The 19,383-nt window shown below is 32.4% G+C and overlaps 1 protein-coding gene across 1 annotated transcript; it reads right to left on the bottom strand.

The window, feature by feature from the left end:
• Positions 1-1,979: 1,979 nt before the first annotated feature.
• LOC129220014 (protein MEMO1-like) lies at positions 1,980-17,453 on the bottom strand (the record flags this gene model as incomplete). The annotated part of the gene is given in 5 exon segments (XM_054854341.1): positions 1,980-7,052; positions 8,638-8,742; positions 11,373-11,449; positions 14,075-14,211; positions 17,342-17,453. Coding segments are annotated over 5 exon segments (569 nt in total), but the record flags the coding sequence as incomplete, so codon positions are not given.
• Positions 17,454-19,383: the final 1,930 nt, after the last annotated feature.

The raw sequence follows: 19,383 nt of genomic DNA, 5'->3' as shown, positions 1-19,383 counted from the left end.
CATAAATCACTTTTACAATATTCAATGGCAGAAAATATATATGATGGCAATGCAAACAAAACTGTTAAATTGTGACAAATAAAAGTAACTGACTGAAACAGATGAGATTTCTTAAGTGCCAAAGGCAAGTTCCTCGGTATGAATATAAAAAACATATCACATTATATTAATCAAGTACTTGGTACTACTAGCAAGGACAAAGATCAATTACATCACCAATTAAATCACCAAAAGGACACCAATCCAATTTAAAATGCTGACAAACTAAATGTTTCTGATGAGATGTAAAAAGAGCTAAAAAATTTTGAATTCTCTTTCTTGATAAGCATTTTATTTTACTAGTTGGGAATTCAAATATGCAATAATGATAAAAATACTACTGAACATTTATGCTTTATTTGATTAGATTATTGGTTTTATTCATATTTTAGCACAATTAATTTTTGGTCATTTTTCATATGAACCAAAAAAAATTCTTAAAATAATATTCATCCCAGTTTCAAAAACTAATATTAATCACGTTTCACAATGGAATATAACTTCACAGGAAAAGACTGAAATTCTATTTTTATATAACGTTTTTTAAGTACATCTTTGCAACAATCATCTATATAGATTACAAAAAAAAGTTCAAATGAAATTTCAAGCATTTGTTTCCATACCAGGCACTAATCGGTCTTAAAAAATTAAAAACAAATAACAACAAAAATGGTTATGAAATAAATAGTTTTGAAATCAATATAAAGATAACCAGACCATTTTTGTTTCAATTAATTACTTTATGTGTATCGTCAATAACAGCTAACTGTTGAAAAAACATTTTACGTAAATAATTTAAAGAAATTCAATAGCTCTTCCGTTGAATAAAAAATAAATTATTTATACCCGAAAAATTTCAACACAAGATTTAATTTTAAAAAAGAGAGCTGAATGTATAACTTTTATGAAACAGTCTTAAACATGAATTTTGCATGGAAAATCATGAAACAAATTTTATCAGAACTAGTAAATATCAACTAAACATAAGTAAACATACTTTTTTAACTACTACTTAAAGATTAAAATATTCAAAACTTTCACCTAAGATTAAGTACAATCCAAACAATGCGTCCAAGTTCATTTTCTTATGTGTACATACATTCATATATATTTCATATACTAGGACATACAATGTCGCTATTAGTGCAACAAACTTCCAGGTGGTGGAGGGGGAAATTTGTCGGAAGACTAAATGTATTAAAGCAAATTACTTTCAAGCAGTCAGGACTCTAAAGGAAAGATTTTGTGCTGTCAAACTCCTGTACCGTACAGTTTTTACCACATGAAGATCCTGCAATGCTACATAATACTTAATCTAGTCCGACTGCGAACAAATGACCCTTGTCAATCATTTGATATAACAAGTCCATTCTTTAAAATAGGTAGAGATGGAGGAAGGAACGCGTGCCATATTTTCCAGCAACATTTTCGCGATATGAAAAAAATGTACTCCTAGTATATTTTCGTTACGTGATTATTTCAACCTGAAATGTTTAAATTGCAGCAATAACTGCATTGAGTGGACGAAAAAGTAAAAATGACAAGCTTTGCATCCTTTACTGCATCCCTACTCTCAGCAATTTTCAATTGAAATTAATTACAAAAGGCGTTGTCTCTAACCAATGGCTGCAGAAAGAAGTAAATCCAAGACCCACCCACTTATATGTAGGATGTGACCTGTCCAATGAGAAATCTGCCTTAGTCACATAAAATTAAAATGGTTTACCTCTTTGGCTAATTTCTCAAATTCCAAGTTGACGTATTCAGCTATAGAACCAATAACACACTTTCGAATTCCGAGCTTCAACTGTCTTTCGGGTATCGCCCCTCCATGAAAATGGACCATTCTGAAACAAGGCGGAGTGGGGGCTCAACTCTTCGCGGTCATACTTTAGTTCTTCTGTCGTCTCCACTTCCTGCAAGTTTCTTGCACTGATAGTGAATGTTTATATTGATCCAAATTATGTACAAATTTGTATGTAACATTGCTGGATTAGTTTGAAGACCTTTCCGAGGCTATTTTTGACTCTTACTATTTTTAATGCTTCATAAAATAAAATTTTGATTTATGAAAAAAGGTGGATAGATGCATAAATATAAGATTTTAAAAGAAGAAAGAATCTTATCCCCTCATAAAGTTTATTGCTTAAAAAATAAATGCATTTAGGGTTTCCATTACAAGGGAAAAAGTGGGTAAGCAAATCTCGCCCTCAGTTGAACTATGAGTGAGATTTTTAAAAATTGATTTTTTTTTAATATGTATTCCACAAAAGATTACATCACTTAAAGACTAAGTATAACTACCCACTGTTTTGTAATTGTGAAAAATATTACAGGTTTCACATTTGAAATATGACAGAAAATTGTCCGGCACTTCAATCAAAGGATTTTTTTGAGCAATCACGATTGCTTATTGTTCTCATTTGACCGTTTTTGGTGTCCGTGCCTTTTTCAACTTGGACCAGAAGCCTTTGCAGCACCACCGCCCACTGTCCTCTGCTGGCGGCGCGGCGGCTCCGGTTTTGAGCTATCCGATCTCCTGGTCGGAGGCATCCATGTCCTACACACACGCACGTTCACACACATATACACACGCGACTTCACACACGCCTATGTGCATACACACAGGTCTACGCACACACACAACTATGCACACGTAACCACCCAGGAGGAGAGGCAGGCTTGGGGGGGCCAGGAGCCATTTCTAGAAACAATAACTCCAATGAGTAGGGTCCTGTCTCAGTTCGTGATTGCGAAAAACATAATTTGGATTCAAAATTTCAGAATTCAAATTCATTTTCTTTTTATTATTATTTTTTTTTTAAATGGACGTTTTATTGAAGTTTGTCAGTTTCTAAATTAAAAGATTTTTGTTAGTGCAAATGTTTATATAAATTTATACAGAGCATGTTAAATGTTATCCTAAATCCTTTGAATACAGAACAATGCAAGTTTTAATCTTCTACTTTTTTGTAATTAATTCCTTTTTGATCCGCCATTTTCGTTTGAACTTGTAAAATCAAAAGATCATTCAGTCACACCACTTGGAAAAGCCTTTTTTATTATTTTTTTGGGGTGAGGTTAAAGAGAAATATTTTTGAAAGCAACGTGTAATAAACAATTTCAAATATGGAAATGTAGTTTTTTTTACTCATGTATGAGAAGAGAAGTGCGTTTTGGCACTCACAATTTTTGTTGAGTTGGTAACTAAAATTTAAAATCATCCCCCTTTTCAAAATTTGCGGTTTCAATTATTTTTTGGATAATATAACTTTTAATGTATTAATCATTTTGGGCGAGTTTTAACAGATCAATAAACATAACTAAAATAAATCAGAGTGTAGAAGAGAATCAGTAACAGGGGTGACCACCTTAGGAGGAAAGTTACGGCCCAGACCAAGTCATTGAAATTTTTAATGGGGGTTGATTTCAGGGGAATTTTTTTAAATTTTTGGAAGAGAGTCTTGTTCTTTGGGGGGGGGGGGGGGGGAGGGGTACCTCAGCAGTAAAGATAAATAAAGTACAATTCAATTTCTGCAAAATGGCTATCTTGAAAATTGTCGTTCCAACTTTTCTGCATTGTATGAATGTTTATCTTCCTTTCTTTTTTACTTGCTATTAAAAGATTTAAGTTAACAGGTGTGACCAAATGGCAAGAAAATCCTGCATCAAAACTTGACTGCGTGAGATTACATTTAAAGTCAGCGATTCTTGTGTTCTATCAGGAACACTGCATTTAAGCATATGGTTTTTAAGTTAAAGGTTAATTTTGAGAAAGATGTGTTCCAGCAACTATTTTAGTGTGCAAATTTCTGTACCGGAACCAGACTGGCGTAAGTTCAAAAATTGCGATTTTCTGTTTATTAGCGCATTGTAAGTCGAATCCTGCTCCGTATTGAAAACTGACGTAATTCTTAAAAAAAAATCCTTTGTAATTATTTACCAGTGTTAAAAGAGCGCATCTTTTGCACACGCCAGACAATATTTTTTCCTCTCTCCTGTAAAGTTGCAAATATGTGATTTACGTTGATCTGACTCTTTGTTACGGATTTCACACCTAAAATGATTTAATGAGGTCTTTTTTTGGGTAGCCGGGCACAAGCGATAATTCGCCAAATGATAATGCCAAGCGATAATTTGCCAAGCAAATATGCCCAACAAGGGTTGTAAAAAAATTGGGGGATTTCTACATCAATTTGGCAAATAATCGTTTGCCGTTGAGCGTAATCATTTGTAGATTTTCGCTTGCCCCCGGCTAACAGAAAAGTACCCCTTCGAAATAGATGCCCCCCCCCTTCAAAGATTCTACTTTTAACAACTAGTTACAATTCGTTGAGGATAAATAGCAGTACTAGAAACATGCATCGTCTTGAAGCATTTTTTGCAGCCTAATACTTTATTTTGAGGAATAGAATTGCTTGAGTTTTCGGAATTTTCTAAGACATCATTTATTCAGGTCTCTTTGACATATCACAATATACAATACTAACAACATAAGTTTGATTTTTTCTTCCAAATATCTAGAAAATGTGTAACCCATATGTTTAAGAAAAGTGTCAAACTATCTATAAAACAGAATTACAACAAATATTTTCTATTACCTTAAACACCAGTATATTTTATCAAAATTGTCATGTTTTGTTTAACAGCAAAACATTGTTTCGTTTATGATGATAACATTCTCCAGAAGTTGAAATTTAACAAATAATCCAGAATAATCATTTTGTAAATATTCATTGAAAAAAAAGGAGTTTAGTCCATTTTTAATAGCAAAAGCATGAAATCTACCACCATTATTATTATATCTACCTTAGTTACTTAATACATTAAATGTTTAAGAAATTATGTTATTATAATTTGCAGGAATTTAAACTGTATGCTAAAAGATTCGAGTCCATTGAGATGTTTTGCAGTAAAATTATCAAAACATTGTGATTGAAAGAAAAAAAAATGTTGAAAAGATTAAGTACAACAGAAAAAAAAAGATTATTAACAAATATTTTACCTTCTTTTTATGGTATTAGGGCTCCAACAAAATTTTAGTTTGTCTCAAGAAAGAAACAGGACATTTAACTTCTGAAGATTAAATGGCCAATAGGCAGTAACTGGGAATGTCACTTTGCCAATTATTCATAACTGGTCAATTTTCACCCATGGACAGGATGAGAAATGATTTTTTTTTTAAATTAAAATTACTTTGCCCAGAACAAGAAACTAAGTTGAATGAATTTATTACACCTACTAATAAAATTCAAACTCTTAACTGTTGCACCCCATTTTCTTCAAATTTCAAAAATTTTTATGGTTAGGACTGTGAACAACATTTTATTTACTTATTTATTTTTCAGAAATAAAATGCAAAGGAATAAAATAGGTTACAAAGAAAAATCGAACTGAAACTGAAATTTTTAAGGAAAAATAAAAAAGGACTGGATATTGAAACGGCCTTTTAAAGATGTGAAACTAAAAAAACGGACCTTTAGGGGCAAAAAAGACCAGCTGCGATAAAGGAAAAAAGAAATAGATATTCTGAACATATATCTTTTCATTTTCTGACGATACAAAACTTCCCTTCTTTCTCACAGGACAAACGATCTCTCTCTGAATCAGAATCACTTGCCTTTTTTAAAAAAAGCAATTTATTCTTAACTTTTAATTTTCTAAGTTGAATGTTACAACCCACAAAAACTAATTTTTACTACGTTCAGAGAGTAATCTATTTTATTTTGTTGGAATACTAAGCTCTGTGTCTGCTGTCGTGTGTTCTGTTGCAGAAGTTTAGTACACAGCACCTGTTGAAAAATTTTGAAGCATGCTTTGTACTCTAACATAGCAACAATAACATATTCAGCAGACTTCAAAATTTACTTTTTAAAAAGAAAAAGAAAAAAGCCTGTTTTCACTCAATATTCAACTGATTCTAAAATATTTTCCCCCTATTTTTTTACAAGTTCAAAACTTATCAGTAATATGCAAATTGATGAATAAATTTTGTTCTACATATTTGATTTTCTGTTGAGAAATTACCATTGAATTATGAATCAACAAATTTGATGCATAATGAATTTGTTCCCAATGTCTTAGACATGTATCTTAGTTTTTAGTATATTTACCACTTTTCATTCTTTAGCGTACAGCTGATTATAATTTTGCATGTTTCCATATTAGTAATAACACTAGCAATACAAAATATTGGGTTTTCAGGCAATGTTGTGATCCATTTAAAAATAATTGGATAAATCGTGCATTTAGTTGCTTTTTGAGATTGAAATTTATTCTGTGGTTATTCATAAACAAGCAATTTAAGAGGGCATTAGTACTGTGACTAGCTTCTAAGCAGAACTTTTACAAATATTCACAATAATGAAAATCATCTCAAAAAATAAAAATAATAATAATAAAAAAAGATAATAATTATTATTATAATTGTGAGAAATTTTCATCACAAGGTTTTGTAAGACTTGACATTGTATATTCCAAATTCCAAAATTAAATTTCAATTTCTTGAATGAGAAAATTTCAGACTAAACTAAATAAATGGCAAAAAGTAAAAGTTGTGTACTTGAAGCACACAATATTTTTTTCGTTTTTTTACAAACTTCATCAAATTTTATCTGACGATTTTTTATTACAAAATAGCAAACACAGAAAGAGCAATACAAAAAATATATTTTTTCTTTCTAGCAAATGTTGACAAATCAAATATATATACTTGCAGAACATACACTATCTCCCTCAACGTAAAAGATACAGATGCCCATGAGTAGTACCAATCCCTTGATTATGTATTGCAAGGCATTTACCAAAACCAGCTATCAAATTAAAAATGCTTCTCATAAAAATTCAGTTAATTCCTTTCTACATAATTGCTACTATCAAGCAAATACCAGGGAAGCAGCAGCATAGCTCACAGAAGAATCATAATTATTAAGGCACTTATTAGACTGAGCATATTTCAGAAATTTTAGAGATGGCTTGATTCCATTTCCAAGCTGCTGTAATGAGGATACTGCCTAAATTAGAAACAAAATATGAAAACAAATTAAAGCTACATTAAAAACATGACAGCAAATATACAGTCAGACCTCTATATATCAAAGAAGCAAATTTTTCGATATATAGAAGCACTCTTAGCTTATCATTAATTGCTCCTAGTTAACATTAAAATTAATGCTTATTTTCCTCTTTTAAACTCAATTTCTAATATATACAATAGTCAGATTAAATAAAAGTTAATAAAATTAAAAATGAATTAATGTGAAACTTTTATTGAGAACTACATAGTTCCTAAAAATCTACTGCATTGCAGTTTCATATTTTTGAATGAAAATTTTCAGTAAGTTTTAATACTTTCGCTACGGCTTTCCGATTTCTTATAATAGCGACCCTCTGCCAGCGAAAATACTAAATTTACCAGAAATGACATTTTTGAGCCTTTAAATATGTTCATTCTACAGCAATTCAACTTTATCCGCAACATTAAGGTTACAGATAAATGTAAAAAATCAAAAAGAATGTATAAAACAATGTAAATTGAATAATTTTTACTGAGGCTAAAAAGTCTAGGAATGGTAATCAACAGACAAAAGGACTTGACAAGAATAACTTGAAACTGATTTTACTGTATTGCTGGTAGCAACCAAGATTGAAAATTAACTTGAGGGAATTTCAGAACTCTAGAACGGAACAATGACCTATCTGCATACTCCTCCCATCCCCAGCTTCCTTGTGAGTTTCGTAACTAACTTTATTGAACTTTATTTTTGTGAAGCAAAAAATGGGAAAAAATTTCCAAATATCTCAAAAAATAGTTCAATATATATAGTTTTTTTCATATGTAGAAATAATTTTTCTATGTGATGGAAAATTTGCTGGGACTTCAATGTATAGAAAATTGTGATCTATGGGAGTTCCGATATATGGAGGTTCGACTGCATTTTTAATGCATCAGGTAAAATGGAAATTAATATGAGATTCAAACACAGTTGCTATTTTAAACAGAACTTAGTTTTAAAAAATCTGGTAAGATAAATCACCAAGTTGAACATCCATGGTAGATATTTTGAGTGATTAAAGTATTTTGATGCTTTTTTGCTATAAAATACACTGAATTCATACCCTTTGCCCCCCCCCCCTTTTAATGAGAAAAAATGAAAATACGGACCTGCCAACATAATTCATCTTGCTCCAGTTTGTTCCCAATATAAGTACCTTTTTCTTATGATAAATTTTGTTTTAGATGTGCCTACGATTGCCAATCTTTAAAGTGCTTTTTGAACGGAATTTTACTTGCTTTGTTTTGAGGTTAAATTGTTTTCAAAACTACAATTTTAATTTTATGTTCCGTTGGTTGAAGTTTTGTTCTAATGAATATGAACCAGTCAAGTGTCAATCATATTGATCATTAATTCACTCTTTATTGATCATGAATTTTTTCAAAAAATTTTATTCAGTCTTTATCTTAGCATACACAGGTAAAACGTTTTGCGTCCAAGGAAGAGCGGGGGGGGGGGGGGGGGAGGCCTCTTATCAAACTATATCAATTAACAAATTGAATTTCAGATGAGTTTTCAAAGAAAAAATAGCAACAATACATACATTTAACAGCACACCAATTGGATGTCGACCACATATTGTGTTTCCATACTTTTTCAAATATGCAGCGAATCCAGTAGGAGACATTTCTTCAATGATATTCATACCCTAAACAATGTAAACAAAACTTGGTAAAATACACATGTGGTATTCAAGTGCTAATTTGTTTATACATTTTAACTTTATAAAATCTTAATGCACAAATACATGTCTAGAAAATATAACTTAACTCTCAGTCGCCCCCCCCCCCCCTTCTGCATTTTTTTTCGACTCTTAAAGATATTTTTTCTTCCAAGTAATTCACAAAAATGCTCAAGAATCTTACACAGCTTTTCTAAGGATTGAAAAAAAAAAAAACTTGATATTGTTTCTGACAAATTAAAGGTTTTGCAACTAAGGACTGCAGCTAAGTGATTACTCCGTGGTCCTAAATTTAAAAATTTGCATAAATATGCTCCTTCGCAGATTTTTATTCACACAAAATATCATACATAAAACACACTATACTTGCTTGAAACTTAAGTTGACAGTGACGTCACGATGGACGGAAGAAAAACCGAGCTAACGTATAAAACGTCACACTTACTACCTACCTAACTTACCTGCTTCGGGAATAGGAGAACAGGTGACACACCTGTCTATGAACTGCTATTGGCTGACGTGTTTTATTCAAATGGATGTAATGTTCCGCATTGCTTTGCTTGTAAAATTGAAAATATTTAACAATCGACAGAAATTATGAATAAAAGAGGTTACGCATGCGTGGGTTTAACTAACTAATCCGATTTTTAAAGTCAAAAGCGTAATTTAAGCCAAATATCGGACGAGGCGCTAGGAACTATTTCCTTCGCTTGATTTCAGCTCATTTCTCCATAGTCAAGTAAGCTTGCAGTTGAGTACAGTAAATTGTAATTATTTAAAAGTTATACCATAATATATGATGCAATAATCAAGACAAAATTATTGGTGAAGTAAGATCGGTGGTACTTTTATCGGCTCAACAGTACCATTCCGCCAGACCACCAGTTGAGAATCACTGTTATAGACCTTTTGTTGATGTTGTAGAGGAAGTGATGGAGCTCAAGAATCATTATTGATAAAATTTTTGAATTGATTTATATCTACCTTCATATGTTTCAAAATTGAAATTCCAAAATTGTAACTGTAGAAAATCTTTGGTGATGTTTAGAAAAAGGGGTACTGGGTTAATATATCCTAAAAGACGATCTAACAATGATGTTATCAGGAGAGGTTTAGAGGCCCTCAAATTTTTCGAAATTCTAGTTATATAACACAGTTTTTGGTGATATTAGAGAGGGACTTTAGAGGCCCCTCCGGAAATTTTTTGAAATTGAAGTTTTAAAAATACCACTAAGATTTTATTTGACAATGTTACGGCCCAGTAAGTTTTAGAAACTGAAGTTCTAAAAACAGAATACTATTCAATCTTTGATGTTGGAGGGCAAGGTGTTCGATTGCTGTCATTTGGAAATTTTTACAAAATTAATCTTTTAAAACAAAATTTGAGACTCTCTGTAGTGGTTTTGGAAGGGGGATTTTACAGTGCAGCATTTTGAAAACTTTCTTATTTTTAGACAAAGAAAAAATGGGGAAAAGGGGAGAATAAAAGAGAAGAGATAAAGTACTTAGTTGACCAATAGTCTGAAACAACTGAAAATATGAAATATAAAGATTTCTTTTAAAAGAGTCAAGATTTTTTCAGAACATCCTTAATTTTTTCTTATTAAAATAACTCCCTTTTCCTAAGACATGTTCTTTTCTTCTCTTCAGTAAGAAATAATATATTTAAAAATATTTAACTCAGCATTCTGTTGTCGGCAGACACTGCATTGCTGATACTCTTAATTTCTTTTTTTCCAAGACTTTTTAACAGAAACAACCTCAACAGTCATTTTTGAAGCTGATGTAAAGCATCAAAAATTTTACAAAATGGTGAAGTTTAATCTATGTGGATTAAGTTTGCTAAAAAATGATATTTCAGCAAGTTTTTCATTTTCTAAATGTTTATTTTATTTTTGCAGGTAAGGGTTGATCACAAATCAAGTGGAATCCCATTACAACAAACTTCAAGGGACCATACATTTTGTGTAATGTAACGAAATTTTCTGCAATGGAGGTCAAGCAATGTATTAGTAACTAAATAGAGACTGAATATGAGTTGCATTGAAATAGATATTTCCTTGTATAGGGATTCATTGTGATGCAATCTCACTGTTGGGTTGGAGCCAAAAAAAAATATGGTAAGCCTAACTATAGTGCATCAGTTGCAATCTTGGCTTATACACTAGAGGTGTTAATGTAATCTAAAAGACAAGAATTTAGTATTTATGTCCCAATGGAAATGGATGCATCTATTTGCTTTTAGGGATACCAGCTTTTGCAGGTGTATGTTAGCCTCTAAATTAAGCAGAGTTTCATTCAAATGAGTAACACACGTGCATCAAGTTTATACTTACCCCCCTCATTGAAATAGACTTGTCTTAACTGGACATTGGCCAATTCTATACAATCTGTGGTTAGACTGTATTAGCACCGCAAGCCCGCTTGAATTAATCCCAAACAAGCAATTAACCTGAACTACTTATTTTGTGCCAAAAATGTAAACTTAAAAACACTGGTATGGAAATGAAGAGTGTATGCATTTCGTAAACAATTAATATGTAACGTAACATAACAATAAGTACACTTACAGAGAAAAAGCAAGTGTATGCACTTACCATTTCATCTAATTTCTCAATGGACTGATAGATTTGCCCCCATGATTTGTCATAGAATTGATAGTGAAATCTAGCACCTATAAAATTCAACAACATTTGTGGTACTGAGTTATGAATTCAGATAGTAAATTCTAAATTTTCACAAAACATAACAAATAATTTAAAAAAAAAGACAAGAATTGAATACATATCACAGGGTGTCTCTCTATCAAGTTCTAGGGATAGGGGAAATGTGAACTTAGGTTTGTTTGCTTGGAAATCATTTTTGCTTATTTTTTACTGTCAGGGGGACAAGTGAGGAAATGGTTAGAACTTTAGATTTACATTAAAGACATTTCAAATAAAATTTAGAAATTTTACTTTTAATTATCTTGTTAAACTCGATTCCGAAAAGAATTTAAAATCCTAAAAATCATGTATGAATCATAAAATATTTGTAAATTATTACAAGGACATGAAAATGACTGTTTCTGTGAGAATGATCCATACCAGGGTTCGTACTCAATTTCCGAAATAAAATGAAGGAGTTTTGGAGGATTTTTGAAGGAGTAAAATGAGGTTTTGAAGGAGTACTAATGGGCTGTAATAAAAATAATGTTGCACTTTTTTTCAACATATTTGAAAAGGGGGAAGGGGGTTCCCCCTTTATCACAAAATGTCACACTTCACCTAACTCTTCCTCCTGTTGCATGCCATATTTTTTATACACATATTGTTACAATAACTGTACTGGAGGCGATTCTGTGTGTGTACCGCCTCAAGCTCATGAGTCTCTGGAAGTCCCCTCATTATCTGTCTCTGTATGATAAACTGTGTGCAAAGACTTACTTTATGATGCCTTCAGACTGGATGTTAAAACAATTCAGCTTTAATGCCCCAATTATAACATTGTGTTTCCGTTCAGAGAGCAATGGAAGAGTATACAGGATATTATTGGCAAAGCGCACGAAATCTGGTTTACAGATGGTTCCAAGACTGCATCTGGAACTGGTTCTGGTGCATACTGCAGCAGTAATAACATAAAACTGTCCTTCTCATTAGGGAAGCTTGCTACTGTCTACCAGGCAGAAGCTTTGGCCCTATTGGCTTGTGTAAATAACTGCCTAGAATAAGGCATGAGCGGGAAGGTTATCAGAATATTCTCTGATAGCCAAGCTGTGTTGAAAGCTCTCAATCAAGACTGCTTCTCTACCCAAACCGTTTGGGAGTGCCATAATGCACTGGTAAGACTAGCTGGCAGTAATTGGGTTTCCCTTTACTGGGTTCCAGGTCATCGTAACATTGTGGGCAACGAATTGGCAGATCAGTTAGCTAAGCAGGGCTCCAACGCATTATTTATGGCACCCGAGCCTGCCCTACAATGCAGTACGGACTATTGCAAAGAACCTTCCCTATGGATGAATCATATGGCCTGTGGCTTCAGTCCGACTCTCAAAGACAGGCTAGGACCCTGAACCAGCAGCCTCCCTGGCTTAGATCCAGGGAACTACTTAATTTGAGTAGGAATGAGATCAAGACGTCTGTTGGGTTACTAACTGGACACTGCTTTCTTAGTAGGCATCTTAATCTGATGCGCGTTACCGACAATTCTTCGTGTAGAGGATGCCATATGGCTGATGAAAGCTCAATTCATGTGCTATGTGAATGTGACTTCTACTCTGCGCAAAGATTTGATCACTTGGGATACCACTATGTAGATCCCTGAGAACTGCCTAGAATTTCGGTTAGGCAACTGCTGAAATTTATTTCTGTTACTGGGCTCCTTTAGTAGTCTAAGCGGAGATAGTACAATAGACCTTAGTTCTCAGTGCTCGAGCTCATTCCAAGCGCCCCCCCCCCCCATTTTCACTTCATACTTCATACAATAACTGTGTAATGTCACTTTTTGTCACCCTCTCTCTTCCCTTGTCACAATTTCATGAACTGGTCTCCTCCTCAAGGCATGGCATCACTTGTGGATGACATTTTTAATATATCATAACTGCCATTTCCTAAACAATTGTGTTTTTAACACAATCACTTAATGTAGTACATCTACTTATATGCAGTTCTAAATATTTAAATAATAATTAGACAACCTGACTTTTGCTGCTGAGAGTGTGGTGGGAGGAAAAACAATAATCATAAAAACTTGAAAAAATAGCCAAGCACCATTGTAGCATGTTTTACTTCACTTATAAAATGTTTTAGTCTTCTAATAAAATTTTCACCTTGAACTTTTATGACTTAACAAAGATCAATTTGTAAATCACATCTTTATGAAAAATATAAATGCAAGAAATTACTACATTAAAATCGCCCTTGTGACAAAGTTAGTTGTCGATCTAAAGTATTATGAGTTACTGTCATTAAGGAAGATTATGTAGTCTTGAACTAAAAAAGAAGGAGTTTTGAAGGAGTTAAAACCAAAATGAAGGAGTTTGAAGGGCCCTTCGAAAAATTTTCTAAATGAAGGAGTATTGGAGGAGTTTTGAAGGAGCGTACGAACCCTGCATACATAATAGATGGGGCACAGCAGATTTTGGTGTTCTTAAGGGGTGCCACAAGTCAAAAAGGTTGAGAAACTTTGGTCTAGAGTAAACACTCATATTTATTAATAGAGAAGCCTCACTTGATAGATCCTTTACAAAACTTAAAAAGAAGGAGGAGGAGAAATAATGAATTTTATAACTTTGAAAATTGAAAAAGTAAAGTTTCCTTACCCCAATGACAAAAGTCAGAAGAAATGACAAAGAGATTACTTGGATCAGCTAAGTAACGACTAAAAATTTCCCCATAAACATTTTCTCTCTCTGTTGTCAAGGATCCAACCATTACAGGCACAATGGTAAATTGATGGCTGTGAAAAATTAGAAATGAGATTTTATTAAAATACAATTGAACCTCATTGATCTGGATCTCAAATTTGCAGACTTTCTTTAAACTTTCATATTCACATAAATAACTTAAAACTATGATATCAAGATTGCAACCATACATTTACCATTTATTTTGCTTAAGGTACAGCTCCTGCATAGAAAGTACAATAAATAATTATAGTCTAACAAACTGTCGTTCTCAGAATGTCAGCACAATACCACTCCAGCTGAACTATTTATGATAAAGCAATTATATAAAACCATGCTCATTCAAACGCCCCATGTGTTTGGAAAAACATTTTTTACGTCTTATAAACAATAACATATAGTTATGTACCAGAACATTTTTTATCATATTCAACGGCAAGTCTGCTTATTCAAGGATGTGTTCTGCTTGTTATCCATATTACCAGATTACTCTGATTTCCAATTCTTGGGCTTGCCTTTAGTCCCAGTTAGTCTCAATAAACAAGGTTATACTGTGTATAATTGCCAGTCTAATTAAAAGACATATTTTTAATATAAAACATTCAAAATAAAAATGATTAAAATTAGAACCAAATACTCAAAAATTAACTGGAATTCAGTAAGATAGAAAACTAGGTATTTTTCATCATCAAAGTTGCCAACCTTAGAGAAACAATTTGAGGAGCACTTGTGATTTTGAGGAGATTTTTCAATTTTGCGAAGCAGTTCAATAATGTATATAACAATAACGTACACACAAACTAAATTCACTTCTCTGTTTTTAGTTGGTTCTATTAGTTTTAATGGTGCAGGAGCCTTTATAGGCTATGCTGCGACTAATTTGATACTAGTCTAAAACACTAGCATTAAAATAATTCTTTTTTAATTAATAAAATATTTATGAAACCTAGGTCATACATTGAGAAATAATTTTAATTTCCCCCGATGTCCAAAAATCTGACAAAAAACAAAATAAAACAGGAAGCACTTGGAATGTTATTTTAGTGATTAAATTAAAATTTTAAGATTTAGAAAATGATTTAAAATTATAATATTTTTACAAGATGCAATAATGCACATTGTGGGGGTAAAAAGGGTCAATTAAACATTCAACTAGAAAAAAAGGTCATGCAAAGGAAGAACAAGTGGCTTTTTTGGCATCGACAAGCCTCAAAAAAAGCTGATAGCAGACATTTCTTGCAAATTTAGATAAGCATTGGTCCGATATCTTGGAAATGATTGCATAATGAATTTCGGTGAGAAATTAGGAGCAAAATTTGCTGAGGGGTTTCACAATTTTTGTGGAGAAACCCGAGGAGCTGTAAGCAACTCTGCATCATGGGAATTTAAAAATGCACAATAGCTTTACTTAACCCTTAAATACCTGATTTTTTGGCATCACTTGAAACATGTTTTCTTTGGTTCTTGGTCAAATCATGGGAGAAGTACCAAAAAAAGTTTAATTTAAGTATAGGTTATAACTGTTTTTCATTAGTACAGAGGGTGAATCATGCAACTGACTTGGCAATTAAATAAGTCAGCAGTGTCTAATCTATGGCCTATGGGCTACATGAGGCCTGCAAAACCTATCCGTGCAGGGAGTTTTAGTCAACACTACAAATTGAAAATCACGATTAGTTACAATGCCTGAAATTTGGAGCCAAATCTGCTGAAATTGGTATCAGAAAATAGGCGCAACTAATAAGCATTAAGGAGGGAAATCAGTTTAGACGAGTCAAAAAATCTACTTTTTTTATGTCATAAAATGTTAATAAAACTATTCAAGAAAATGTTGCCCAAATTTTAGTGAAAAATTCCAATTATTTTTGATGCTATGACAGTGGAGATTCAAAATCATATACAGCCGTTTTTTTCAAACGAGTTTTTTTCAACTGATGGGCATTCTACCTCAAACAGTTTATTGTCCAATCCTTCTGAAAATTTGTGTGAATATTTTATATTCAATTATTCTCTATATAAACCTAACTCTGGAATGGTTTTACTAATAAAAAAAAAAATTATGTAAGAAATGTAAAAGGAATGGTAGAAAAAAGATGACACTGTAATCACACACCTCAAAAACATGCAATTTTCAAGTTATTTTATCACAATTAGGTTCATATTCTTAGGAAATATGCTGCTTATGAAAAAAATATTTTGTAATGATTTCAGATAAAAATTGTGGCTTTGGTAATGCCCACCAGAAACAAGCTCTGATGACAACCGCCTATGCTGTTGTGATAAGCGCAAAAGTGGTATCTGCAGTAGAGCTCAAAATGTGAAATTCATGATTAAAGCTTTACAACCTGTTTCTTTGATTTGTGACTTAATTAAATGTTCAACTCTAGGCAGTTGTTTCATAACTAATCTAACCTACATAAGAATGTACTTTTGTAAAAAATCTTAATTTAAAATTAATGAATGCAGTTACAACAAATTTTCTTGTCAAAACCTTTTCATATACTGGGTTAATTTCACCGTAAGTGACAACAAAAATAATATTTCGTGTTCACAAATAGCCAAAAAACTGGAGATTTAGGCAAATTAAATCACTAACGACCACCTGGTGACAATAACTCAATTTTGATAAAATGTGTAGATACCACATCTGTGCTTAGCACGGCAGTATGGACAGCAGCTTCTTACTCCACTATTTCTGGTGGACATAACTTGAAAAAATTACAAGGTGTACTTCAAGAGATGAATAAAATATCCTCCAAGTTTAAACAAATTCTGATTTTTTCTTCCCACCTACAGAGCATGGAGCCAGGAGGTCTCAAATATAGTACTTTTTCAGTTTTTTAGACAAAATTTAGCCACCACTGCTAAGTGGAACTGAAGGCCAGCAATAAAATTCACAATATAGTTCAATTTAGGTTCTACTTGTCACACTGTAATCAGAGGAAGATATTTCGTTAATGTTCAATATACAGAGGTAATCAAATTTTGAAAAATGTTGATAAAACCACCTAGTAGGGACAATCTTAATGAATTTTGACAGGTCCCAAAATTTTTTTGGAAGTAAAAGAAAAGTCTTCTGAGATTTTCATAAGGAATAACCACAAAAATGACCGCAAAATGGCTGCCATTTAAGCAAGGTAGAACAATTATCTATTAGTTCAATTTCAAGAATAATATACTTACTTTTCCATTACTTTTGCTACAAATGGCAAGTGCATTTCTATACTGTGCTCATCTTCATCAGTTAAGAGGGTCATCTCCTCAAACTGCCCAGTGCGATACAGTTCTTCATAAACTAAAAAGTAACACCAGTTGGTAGATGAAACGCTGTATTTAGAACTAACAGGGGTTTGTCCAGGATTTTTCACAGGGTTCGTTTTTTGTGAAAAATGAAATAATTTTGTGAAAAATGAATTAATTTTGTGAAAAATCAAATAATTTCGCAAAAAAATAAATAAATAAATAAATAAATAAAATAAAAAATAAAAAAAAAATTGTTAAACCAAAATTTTAGAATTTAGAGATTTCACAAACTCCATCATTTAAACTTAAAGTTGAGTGTTTTCCTCTTCTACATCGAGAATATCATTCTGGAGTGTTTTTCTAGTTATTGGCAGGGGAAGGGGGGGGGGGGGGTGCACATCGCTCTCTCAAGTATCAATATTTATCTACCATTCTGCATTATGTTAAATTGTACTGGAAATATTTCTGAACAGTATTTAAAATAATAACATGATAAAACAAACAAAATTATATAAAAACAAACTTATTTTCAGTCAGCTTAATTTCTTTCCAAGAAACTAACAGGCATAATATTTATTTGGCAGTAGCAATTATTTATCGCTTGCAGGAGTATTGCAAGAGTGCAGATTTTTTTTTTTTTTTTTTGCAGAACTAGCAGATTTTGTATAAGCTGATCCCTCTAATTTGACTTCAAAACAGGTTCCAAAAATTATCGGTTTTATACATGGAAATATATTTCATTTTGCTTTCACAGGGTTCGCGTTTACGCGCTATAGCGGGTTTTTTACGCAAATTCGCGGGAAAGGGACGCAACTTCCGCGAAAAATCGGGTCCCAGGGACCCAGAAAACCCAAAAGATAAGAACCAGAAAAAAAAGGGAGAAAATGCTAAAGATCTATATAGTAAATGCTTTTAAGCTTCAAAATGACCAGGAGAATTAACAGAAAAGGACTAAAATGACCCTATCTGTTTATCAGCTATTCAAACACACCCCAATTGTGACCAGTCAATGGAATTTTAGTGATAAGACTGGAGCTTACAGTGACCTCCTGGGCAGAGCTCAGGGAGCAAGTTCACAAGTAGCCCATTGTTCTGTATTCTAAGAATAAGCTTTCCCTCAACTTTTATCTTGAGGAAATTCCTAAAAACAGAAATGAAGACTAAAAATAAGAGAGGTTTTCAATGCAATCTTCAGGATTAATACAAAACAATTGTACAGTAAAAATATTGCAATTTGGCATTCATGTAATCAGAATTACTTTTGAAAATCATCACTTCGCATGCCTAATAAAAAGAGGGGAGAAAAAAAATGGCGAACATTTCCCAGATCGCGCTAAACAAAAAGAGTTCGGAGCTTTACATTTTTCTTGTTAAATTGCTTATGAATACTTGAATTTTATACAAAAGCACTTTAACCTTGTTCTTTTTCTAATAATTGATCTCTTTTTGATGGGTTATTTTTATTTGGACTTGCAAAAGTCGGGTATTAATCGATCGCGCCATTTTCAAAATGGCGCGATTTTAAAAATAGAACAAAAACCAAAACAGATATTTTGAACGAGTCAAAATAAAGTCAAATATACTGATTTAAGATTGCAAATGAGCAATTTTCACACTCACATGAGAAAATGTTTTGTTTTTGCGATCGCGATTTTAGCGTTGGGTTCATTCGCTTGCGATTTATTATTATTATTATCTAATTGCCAATGATAATTGGGAAGGGGGGGGGGGTCTGTTTGCTTTTTTCGCTAAGAAAAATTTCCAGGAAAACAAAGGTTAAGGGAGTGCTTTTTGCTTGATCAATCATAGGCACTTGTTTTATATTTTATGGTAAAACCCATTTTTAAAGTAAATTTTGAGTTAATCTCATTGTAACTGACCAAATAGTTTCTCACATAACTAAGTCTTGCAAGTGTATTATTTGAAAATAATTTTACAATGATAAAATCACAAAAACTTAGGGCAAAAATAAACAATTTATT

The sequence above is a fragment of the Uloborus diversus genome, chromosome 4 (assembly GCF_026930045.1).
Source record: "Uloborus diversus isolate 005 chromosome 4, Udiv.v.3.1, whole genome shotgun sequence".
NCBI lineage: Eukaryota > Metazoa > Arthropoda > Arachnida > Araneae > Uloboridae > Uloborus > Uloborus diversus.
This window is presented reverse-complemented; position numbering and strand designations above follow the sequence as displayed.